We start from the raw sequence: 11,307 nt of genomic DNA on the forward strand, positions 1-11,307 counted from the left end.
ATTAATACCTACCTCAGAGGGTTGTTGTGAGAATTTAATGGGATAACCCTATTAAAACAAATGAAATAGTACTTGTCACATCGGAAATATTTCCAAAAGATGTCCACTACTGTTATAATAGTAATCACTATTTTACTATATGTAACTATATGCCATGGATTGGCCTAATTTAAAGTCATGAATTAGCATAAAAGTTCTAAGGATATATTTTGATAAAATATGAAGACTTTGAGGAGTGCTCGAAGGAAATTACAGGGGAAAAAAATGGGGGAAAGTTCAATGGAAGGAAAAAAAGGTAAATACATTTATTTAATACTTACACATTTAGCCACATGATGTCGCTGTCTACCGCAAGGTATTTCACCACAAAAGATATACAGCATTTATTACGTATTAAGATGCTAGTTTTCCTCACCATCTCTGAAATACGTGCACGGAATGATTAAGAAATGAAAAATAAGGAACTAGAAATATTTAAAAATTTTTGATCGATGCAAAAGCGACCCAATATTTGGAAAAACCCTTGCAATGGTATTTTTCTGGAGAGAAGGTCGGGGAGTCTGGCGACTACTGCTTTCGGTTCTGCACCTCCTATTCTGGGAGGCAGGGAGCGGCCAGGTCCATTACTCTGTCTCCGAGGAGGCCAAACACGGCACCTTCGTGGGCCGCATCGCCCAGGACCTGGGGCTGGAGCTGGCGGAGCTGGTGCCGCGCCTGTTCCGGGTGGCGTCCAAAGGCCGCGGGGACCTTCTGGAGGTAAATCTGCAGAATGGCATTTTGTTTGTGAATTCTCGGATCGACCGGGAGGAGCTGTGCGGGCGGAGCGCGGAGTGCAGCATCCACCTGGAGGTGATCGTGGACCGGCCGCTGCAGGTGTTCCATGTGGAGGTGGAGGTGAAGGACATTAACGACAACCAGCCGGTTTTTCCAATGGCAGTAAAAAATTTGTTTATTTATGAATCTCGGCCGCCTGGTTCTCGGATTCCGCTAGAGGGCGCATCAGATGCAGATATCGGAGCTAATTCGCTATTGACCTACACTCTTAACTTCAATGAATATTTTACCTTGGATGTTAAAAGAAATTATGTGGAAATTAAATCACTTGGACTTGTGCTGAAAAAACTTTTAGATCGAGAGGTCACTCCTGAGCATCACTTACTTATAACAGCAGTTGATGGTGGGAAACCAGTACTCACTGGTACTATTCAACTGAAGATCACCGTTGTAGATGTAAACGACAATGCCCCAGAGTTTGAGAGCACGATCTACAAAGTCAGATTATTTGAAAATGCACCAAACGGTACCCTAGTAGTGACTGTTAACGCCTCTGATTTGGATGAAGGGATAAATAAGGACATTGTGTATTCTTTCAATACAGACATGTCAGCAGATACTTTGTCGAAATTCCACATAGACCCTGTTAATGGATACATCAGTGTAAAGGGTAACATAGATTTCGAGTTCACTAAGTTATATGAAATCCAGGTAGAAGCAACAGATAAAGGAAATCCCCCAATGGCAGATCACTGCACGGTTGTAGTGGAAATTTTGGACACCAACGATAATGTACCTGAGTTGGTTGTCAAATCACTCTCTTTACCTGTATTAGAAGATGCTCCACTAGGAACGGTAATCGCTCTGATCAGCGTTTCTGACGGCGATTCCGGTGCCAACGGGCAGGTGACCTGCACCCTGACTCATCATGTACCCTTCAAGCTGGTGTCCACCTTCAAGAATTACTATTCGCTGGTGCTGGACAGCGCCTTGGATCGCGAGAGTATGGCGAACTATGAGGTGGTGGTGACAGCGAGGGACGGGGGCTCGCCTTCCCTGTCGGCCACAGCCAGCGTGTCCGTGGAGGTGGCCGACGTGAACGACAACGCGCCCGCGTTCGCGCAGCCCGAGTACACAGTGTTCGTGAAGGAGAACAACCCTCCCGGCTGCCACATCTTCACGGTGTCGGCGCGGGACGCGGACGCGCAGGAGAACGCGCTGGTGTCCTACTCGCTGGTGGAGCGGCGGGTGGGCGAGCGAGCGCTGTCGAGCTACGTGTCGGTGCACGCGGAGAGCGGCAAGGTGTACGCGCTGCAGCCGCTGGACCACGAGGAGCTGGAGCTGCTGCAGTTCCAGGTGAGCGCGCGCGACGCGGGCGTGCCGCCTCTGGGCAGCAACGTGACGCTGCAGGTGTTCGTGCTGGACGAGAACGACAACGCGCCCGCGCTGTTTCTGCCCGGGCCGGGCGTCGGGGCGGGCGCGCTGAGCCAGCTGGTGGCGCGGTCGGTGGGCGCGGGCCACGTGGTGGCGAAGGTGCGCGCGGTGGACGCGGACTCGGGCTACAACGCGTGGCTGTCGTACGAGCTGCAGCCGGTGGCGGGTGGCGCGCGCAGCCCGTTCCGCGTGGGGCTGTACACGGGCGAGATCAGCACGACGCGCGCCCTGGACGAGGTGGACGCGCCGCGCCAGCGCCTGCTGGTGCTGGTGAAGGACCACGGCGAGCCGGCGCTGACGGCCACGGCCACCGTGCTGCTGTCGCTGGAGGACAGCGGCCAGGCGCCCAAGGCCTCTTCGCAGGCGTCGTCCGGCGCCGCGAGTGCGGATACGGCGTTAGTGGATGTGAACGTGTACCTGATCATCGCCATCTGCGCGGTGTCCAGCCTGTTGGTGCTCACGCTGCTGCTGTACACGGCGCTGCGGTGCTCGGCGCCGCCCAGCGAGGGCGCGTGCGGGCCCGGGAAGCCCACGCTGGAGTGCTCCAGCGCGGTGGGGAGCTGGTCTTACTCGCAGCAGAGGCGGCAGAGGGTGTGCTCTGGGGAGGGGCCGCCCAAGGCAGACCTCATGGCCTTCAGCCCCTGTCTTCCACCGGGCCCCATTAGTGGGGATAGAGAAGAGCAGACGGATGTGAAGGTTGATCTTCCTGCTAAGGTGAGTAACTTTTAAAAATCCTTTCAAAACTGTCTTTGTTTTTAATTCTCAACGTTACTACTCCTTTGGAAACATTTTAATAGTTAATTAGTCTTGTTGCTGTCAATAGAGTTTTCAAGGTATTGGTTTTGTGGTTAAAGTGTTTGAATTTCTTATGACTAATGTCTTTGAACCGAATCAGCAATAAATGGTAAGACCCATACTTGCAGGTTTTTAAAAGTCGCTGTAGAATTATTTTATTGCTACAAATCTGGATAGAAACTAAGTATATTTTCCAGGGTAAATTGAATTGATTAGAATATTTGACTTAAACTGTGGTATGCTAATACCTGCACAATGCTTCAGTAACTTATGACACTTTTTATTGGAAATTCCTACTGGATGTTAGTCCAAATGTCACTGACACTCTTCCTTTTTATTATGCTTTTACATATTCTGTTTCAAACATTAGTTTATTAAGCCTGTTGTCTCCTATAGAGCCTCTTTTACTCGCTTATCCATTTATCTGTATTCTCAGTTCCTTCTTTCTACTTGAACATGATTGTTTTAATTTTTGTGCTCACATTTGGCAATACTGTGTATTGTTGCTAGTTTTCCAATTGGGTAAAAAAAAATTAGAATAATAAATTTATTGCTTTTAGAATTGTATCATTTTCTCCCTTCTGTTTCTCACTACTTTTTATTAGTAAGCATTCAATAGGAAGTGAAATTTTAATACTCTCTTTAGTATATCATAATTTAGAAAATATTGCTTTCGAAAGAATATTATTAATCTTGTTAAGAAATATTTTCTATCTGAACAGTGTAGAGAAAAATACTGTATATCTCATTTTGAAACTATTCAATTAGCAAAACTTATTTATTATTAACCTCTTTTACATGCAGTATTAATGATGCTAATGTCCAAAAAGTTCAATAAGTCAATGTTATTACTGGTGACCCTCCTCTGAATACCAACCTATTAATGTGTGTCATGTAGCAAGTACGAAGTTCCAAATAACTGGAAGTGAAATTATTTTCCATTCATTCCCCTATTTGGTATTTGGTCAGTTACCCTAGTAAAAAGTTGGTCACCCATTGAAGTTTCTTTGCCACTGGAAACCAAAGCTTAGGTATGTTAGTGACTGGAGAATGGGCAAGTATTCTAAACCATTAGAGACAAAAATGAAGATACCAACCTTGCTCCGGTGTATTCCATTCTAATTGTGTGGAATACTTTTCCACACAAGTTATGTACTACAACTTCCTACTTCTTTGTTCAAGTTTCCTTGGTGAAACCTGATTAATACTCAATGACATTGTGGGATAGGCCAACATATAAAATACATAATCCTCCTTTTTTCCACTTCCATTTCCTCTTTCTGGCACTGTCCTTTGTGGCCTCCTGTCCATCAAGTATGAGCCACAGCATGTCTAACCTCAGTTCACTATTTATTTTATTAGGTATCATTTTCATCCTATTGTGAATAATAGGGCCATCCAGAGTTCTTGTCTTCCAGGATGTGGGACTTCAGTCTTCAAATCCAGCTCCCCTCTTCAATTTTTTTTTTTTAGTACAAATGGGCATATAGTTTTATTTTTAAATTTTATTTATTTATTTTTGGCTGCGTTGGGTCTTTGTTGCTGCGCATGGGCTTTCTCTAGTTGCGGCGAGTGGGGGCTACTCTTTGTTACGGTGTGCAGGCTTCTCATTATGGTGGCTTCTCTTGTTGCGGAGCACACTGTGCTCTAGACATGGGGGCTTCAGTAGTTGTGGCACGTGGGCTTCGTAGTTGTGGCTCACAGGGTCTAGAGCGCAGCCTCAGTAGTTGTGGTGCACAGGCTTAGTTGCTCCCCGGACCAGGGCCCGAACCCGTGTCCCTGAATTGGCAGGCGGATTCTTAACCACTGTGCAACCAGGGAAGTCCTCCTCTTCAACTTCTTGACTAACATGATTCTCAGCTAATAAGACATTTTAAAGACTTTTGAGTTTTTCCCTTTAGAGATGTGTTGTCTGTATACCCGGTAAATAGTGAATAGCTCCCAAACAAATATCCTTTCTATTCTTTCGCATACCTCATCTATGCATTTAATTACTTGCAAAATAAAGTAAATGGACAGGGAGTCCTTTTCACTTCCTTTCAGGGTGTTTGATACTAATCCTTTTGCACAAATCTGCAGTTTGGGTACTGGAACAGTGAAACTACTTTGATTTATGTTTTAATTCAGAAAAAATGGGGGGGCAATGTGGCTTTTCGTAGAAAGGGAGCCTAGAGCTATTTTCACTAGATTGATTTTTTTTTGTCTTAGACAACTACGGAGTAAGAGGTTTATGAACATAAAAGTCAAGGAAAGTTTTAAAATAGCTACCATCATGTCCTTCTATATTGTTTTGTGTGTGTCAGGGAAATATATTATGCTCTATTATTTGGGAATTCTTTATTGACCATTAGAACTATTAATGTCTCAAAGATCATGATTGCCAGGAACTGGAATGAAAACTAAGCTAAAATCCAGGTTTTCAATGTGGAAATTGAAATATATCTTAAGTAGAGCAATGTCTAAGGAAAATATTTTTGTATCTCTGGAAAATTATAGAGGTTGCTGAGATATCATATTTCTTAACTAGCTGCATGACCACCTTAATTTAATGCATTTTACTAAGCAATTGAAGAAAACCAGACCATTCTATAGGGTAAATGTTCAGCAGATATTCAGTAAGTATTCTGAGCTATTAAACAATTATAACACAAATATTCTCTTTAAAAGTTTATACTTCAAAAATGGAGGATTAGACACACATACCCCAATGCCTACAAAAGAGAAATTAATGTAATAAATGTCCCAAGTGATTTTATCTAGATGCTATAGTATAAAAGAAAATAAAGATGCCTGCCCAATTGGCTTAATCATGAAAGTCTTTGTTGGTCAAGGAAGTTTTAACTTGTTATATAATGGGGGAAACTGCTTTGAGAAGAGTTTGGAAATGATGGATATTACTTAGGCAGGGAATGAAATGAGTATATCTGTTTCATGAAAAATGTCATTGGAAGCAGGAAATTGTCCACTTTGACTAAAATATGTGAGTGCTGTAGGAGAGAATACAAGTTGAGGCATATTAGATCCTGGAGAACAAGCAAGCGTTTATAAACTGTAAGAGACAAAATGAGAATACCCATCTTGCTCATGGGAGGTGAATAGGTTCCACTGAATAAAATTATCTGGAATACTTCCCAACACAAATTATATACCGAAACATCCTACTTCCTTGTTAAAGCTTCCTTGTCCACAGCAAGGAAGACTTTCAATTAAGTGCTGATGGTCTTTGCTTCCTTTTTCAAACATTTTTGAAATTCTCTTTCAATGACTTATTTTGGAGATCAGAGTTTTCCTAGAGCTTAATTCTCTGAAATCTTCAACACCGGGAATGTAAAATCCAATGATGAAGAGTGTGTCATCATTAATAACTACCTTTCATCACTCTCAGGAACACACACACACACAAAACCTGTCATGAATTTCCTAACCAACACTTTGCCAATTGTATATTTGCAAAGTGCTATGTTAACTACAGTTCGGTCTCTGTAAATACTTAAAACTTCTATGAAAAAAGTATTTCCACTGAAGTGAAAGCTGCTCCTGTGGTGAAACTAAGGATCACAATAAATCAGTGGTGCAAAATGTGTACCCCAGTAGTACAAAATGAGATTCTATTCTCCAAAGGCGGAATGGATGAAAGAATAATTAAGACTTAGAGTATGCATTTCCAGAATCTGTTACTTACAGTTCGGAGCCACATGATGTCGCTCTGTACCATAAAATTGATCCGATAGAGCGAGAAAGAAAGAAAAAAAATCCCTCCTATTCTTACTGTAAAGAAGCTGCATCCACCATCCAGATGCTGAAAAATGGAGGATGCAGTGGGACTGGACTGAACGGTCAGGAGATATCTCTTCATTTTGAAACAAGACCCCCTTCATGAGAAAAAAGCACTGCGGGCTTGAGATGGAGTTTTCCTGGGGAATCGGCCAGGAATACCGGCGTTTGCTGCTCTCACTTCTGTTCCTTGCAACCTGGAAGGTCGGGAGCGGCCAGGTCCGCTACTCCGTCCCGGAGGAGGCCAAACATGGCACCTTCGTGGGCCGCATCGCCCAGGACCTGGGGCTGGAGCTGGCGGAGCTGGTGCCGCGCCTGTTCCGGGTGGCGTCCAAAGGCCGCGGGGACCTTCTGGAGGTAAATCTGCAGAATGGCATTTTGTTTGTGAATTCTCGGATCGACCGGGAGGAGCTGTGCGGGCGGAGCGTGGAGTGCAGCATCCACCTGGAGGTGATCGTGAACCGGCCGCTGCAGGTGTTCCATGTGGAGGTGGAGGTGAAGGACATAAACGACAATCCTCCTGTGTTCCCGGGAACACAAAAGAATCTGTTTATGGCTGAATCCAGGCCGCTTGACTCTCGGTTTCCACTAGAGGGCGCCTCCGATGCAGACATTGGGGCCAACGCTCTTCTCACTTACACACTGAGCCCCAGTGAGTATTTCTCGCTGGAAAAACCATCCTATGAAGAGCGAGTAAAACGTCTTGGGTTAGTATTAAGGAAACCTTTAGACAGAGAAGAAGCCCCGGAGATTTTTTTAGTGCTTACCGCCTCTGATGGCGGCAAACCTGAACTAACTGGCACCGTTCAGTTACTCGTCAAAGTGCTGGACGCCAACGACAACGCCCCAGCTTTCGACAGAACACTCTATGAAGTGAAATTACTAGAAAATGTTCCTAATGGAACGTTGGTAATTAAACTTAACGCCTCAGATTTAGACGAAGGCTTGAATGGGAATATTACATATTCATTCTCAACTGATATTTTACCAAATGTGAAATCCAAGTTCTACATAGATCCAATTACTGGAGAAATTATGGTAAAGGGATATATCGATTTTGAAGAAAGCAAATCCTATGAAATTCTTGTAGAGGGCATTGATAAGGGGCAGCCCCCACTTTCTGGCCATTGTACAGTTATGGTGGAAGTTGGCGACACCAACGATAATGTCCCAGTAATGGAATTCAAGTCCTTGTCCCTCCCAATTAGGGAAGACGCTCCACTGGGCACCGTCATCGCCTTGATAAGTGTGTCCGACCTCGACTCCAGTGTCAATGGGCAAGTGACTTGCACCCTGTCGCCCAGTGTTCCCTTCAGGCTGGTGTCCACCTTCAAGAATTACTATTCGCTGGTGCTGGACAGCGCCTTGGATCGCGAGAGTATGGCGAACTATGAGGTGGGGGTGACTGCGAGGGACGGGGGCTCGCCTTCCCTGTCAGCCACAGCCAGCGTGTCCGTGGAGGTGGCCGACGTGAACGACAACGCGCCCGCGTTCGCGCAGCCCGAGTACACGGTGTTCGTGAAGGAGAACAACCCGCCCGGCTGCCACATCTTCACGGTGTCGGCTCGGGACGCGGACGCGCTGGAGAACGCGCTGGTGTCCTACTCGCTTGTGGAGCGGCGGGTGGGCGAGCGAGCGCTGTCGAGCTACGTGTCGGTGCACGCGGAGAGCGGCAAGGTGTACGCGCTGCAGCCGCTGGACCACGAGGAGCTGGAGCTGCTGCAGTTCCAGGTGAGCGCGCGCGACGCGGGCGTGCCGCCTCTGGGCAGCAACGTGACGCTGCAGGTGTTCGTGCTGGACGAGAACGACAACGCGCCCGCGCTGCTGCTGCCCGGGACGGGCGTCGGGGCGGGCGCACTGAGCCAGCTGGTGGCGCGGTCGGTGGGCGCGGGCCACGTGGTGGCGAAGGTGCGCGCGGTGGACGCGGACTCGGGCTACAACGCGTGGCTGTCGTACGAGCTGCAGCCGGTGGCGGGTGGCGCGCGCAGCCCGTTCCGCGTGGGGCTGTACACGGGCGAGATCAGCACGACGCGCGCCCTGGACGAGGCGGACGCGCCGCGCCAGCGCCTGCTGGTGCTGGTGAAGGACCACGGCGAGCCGGCGCTGACGGCCACGGCCACCGTGCTGCTGTCGCTGGAGGACAGCGGCCAGGCGCCCAAGGCCTCTTCGCGGGCGTCGACGGGCGCCGCTGGCGCGGAGGCCGCTCTGGTGGATGTGAACGTGTACCTGATCATCGCCATCTGCGCGGTGTCCAGCCTGTTGGTGCTCACGCTGCTGCTGTACACGGCGCTGCGGTGCTCGGCGCCGCCCAGCGAGGGCGCGTGCGGGCCCGGGAAGCCCACGCTGGTGTGCTCCAGCGCGGTGGGGAGCTGGTCTTACTCGCAGCAGAGGCGGCAGAGGGTGTGCTCTGGGGAGGGACCGCCCAAAGCAGATCTCATGGCCTTCAGCCCCAGTGTACCTGACTCTGGGGACAGAGAGGATCAGCAGCCAGCAGCTGAGGATTCTCTTTCAAAGGTTAGTGTATAAATATCCTTTATTTACTCTGAAGTCTCATATTCTTAAATTTTTAAAAATTTATTTATTTTTGGCTGTATTTGGTCTTCGCTTCTGCGCGCGGGCTTTCTCTAGTTGCGGCTAGCGGGGTCTACTCTTCGTTGCGGTGCGCGAGCTTCTCATTGCGGTGCCTTCTTGTTGCGGAGCCCGGGCTCTAGGCACGCGGGCTTCAGTAGTTGTGGCACACGGGCTCAGTAGTTGTGGCGACTGGGCTGTAGAGCACAGGCTCAGTAGTTGTGGCGACCGGGCTTACCTTCTCCGTGGCATGTGGGATCTTCCCGGACCAAGGCTCCAACCCGTGTTTGCCGCACTGGCAGGCAGATTCTTAACCACTGAGCCACCAGGGAAGTCCCTCATATTCTTTAATTATATCAATTTCTTCTTAATTAAAAAAATTCTCAGAACCAAATTTCTCTGAATTAAATGTTTACTTCTTACATACCTTTTTAAACTAAAATCTTTTAGAATTACAGGACACTAAGGCAATACATGTTGTTTTGTTTTTATTCTTATTCGATGCATATTATAATTAGTGTTATAAATTTTGTGGTTACTATCTTCACCTACTTGTTTTCAGTTGTAATCAGCTTTTAGAGAGCATTTTCTTGTTATTTGCTCATAATACACTGAAAAGTGCACAGAATGAATATTATAGCTCTATCAGCTACTTGGAAGTGAAAACTTCTATTACCTCCACTCCAGAAGCCACTAAAATGCACCTCCCAAATATCTTTCCCCTCTTTCTCTCCCAAATGTAGCCACAGTTTTAACTTTATAAATGATTTTGACCTGTTTCCTAAATTTTATCGAAATGGAATTGCACAAAATGTATTATGTGTGTGCATGTGTTTGTGTGTTCTTCATATTTATCATTCACCATTGTATGGAATAATCCATATTGCCATATGTACTTGGAGTTCATTTAATTTATTATGTTCTCTGGTACTTTGTTTTATGAATAGGGTGTGAGTTATTTGCTCCACTCTTGAGAATTTTACATTATTTCTCTTTATGTCTATTTCACATATTTCTGCCATCAATATATTTGTAACATTTTCAATGTCCGTGGACACACTTTTCTCTATTATTTAGCTAGGATCGAGATTAGTGGAACATAACCTATGTACATATCTTCTTCTTTAATTGATAATGTCAATCAGTTTCACCAAATGCTTTTACCTGTTCACACTCATGCTAGCACTGTATGAATTCCTATTCTTCTTCATCTCCACAACTTGGCATTGTTAGTTTATTTATATTGTTGCCGTTTTGCTGGATGTGTTTATGTTTCTTGATTTGTAATTGAGGTTGAACACCTTTTGGTGTTATTATTATTGGCCATTTTTAGATCCTATTTTGTGCAGTAGCTGTTCAAGTCTCCTACCTATTTTTCCTATGCTGTTGTATTCATCTACTGATTTTTGAAAATTTTCATATACTGGATATAACCCCTTTCTTGATTTTGCACTCTTCTACACTGTGACTTCTCTTTTTGTTCTTTTGTCCTTTGGTGAATAGAAATTTTTAATTTTAGTTAAGTTCAGCTTATCATTCTTTTCTTCTTGATCCTGTTCCATGAAGATAATTTCTTGTGGTGTCTTTTGTTTAATTGGTCACATTACATATACAATCCATTTTGAATTTTTTGTCTTTATTGGAACATAGGGGTCAAGATTAATTTTCCCCAAGGATATTCAACTGAAGCAAGACCACTTGAAAAAGATGAGTTCCACATGTTTTATAAAACACTTTTCTGTTATATAACCATGGTCTTTTTGTTGTTATTGTTGTAAGCTATTTGACTTTTTTTTCATTAATGTCATGTTGCCTCTTTCATTTCCACTTAAATTTGTATGTAAATTCCATAAAAACAACTCGGTGAGGTTTTGATTTGGACTGCATCGTATCTACTGAGAAACGTGAAACTAGTTGACATCTTTACAATAATGTCATTCGGTTCATGAGCATGCTCTATGT

At 45.5% G+C, this 11,307-nt stretch overlaps 2 protein-coding genes across 2 annotated transcripts; both read left to right on the forward strand.

Moving 5' to 3' along the window:
- The first annotated feature begins 528 nt into the window (after positions 1 to 528).
- LOC112404430 (protocadherin alpha-3-like) lies at positions 529 to 2,937 on the forward strand. Its single transcript, XM_024752423.1, has one exon. The coding sequence runs from the start codon at positions 529 to 531 to the stop codon at positions 2,935 to 2,937; it is 2,409 nt and encodes an 802-aa protein (XP_024608191.1).
- Positions 2,938 to 6,879: 3,942 nt separating this feature from the next.
- LOC112404429 (protocadherin alpha-4-like) lies at positions 6,880 to 9,303 on the forward strand. The gene has a single exon (XM_024752422.1). It carries the CDS (start codon positions 6,880 to 6,882, stop codon positions 9,301 to 9,303), a length of 2,424 nt encoding a protein of 807 aa, XP_024608190.1.
- The last annotated feature ends 2,004 nt before the right edge of the window (positions 9,304 to 11,307 follow it).

Source organism: Neophocaena asiaeorientalis, unplaced genomic scaffold, assembly GCF_003031525.2.
Source record: "Neophocaena asiaeorientalis asiaeorientalis breed wild unplaced genomic scaffold, Neophocaena_asiaeorientalis_V1.1 scaffold204, whole genome shotgun sequence".
NCBI classification, from domain to species: domain Eukaryota; kingdom Metazoa; phylum Chordata; class Mammalia; order Artiodactyla; family Phocoenidae; genus Neophocaena; species Neophocaena asiaeorientalis.

Coding starts and splice junctions, on each gene's coding strand:
- LOC112404430 (XM_024752423.1), top strand. CDS start 529: ATGGTATTTTTCTGGAGAGAAGGTCGGGGAGTCTGGCGACTACTGCTT.
- LOC112404429 (XM_024752422.1), top strand. CDS start 6,880: ATGAGAAAAAAGCACTGCGGGCTTGAGATGGAGTTTTCCTGGGGAATC.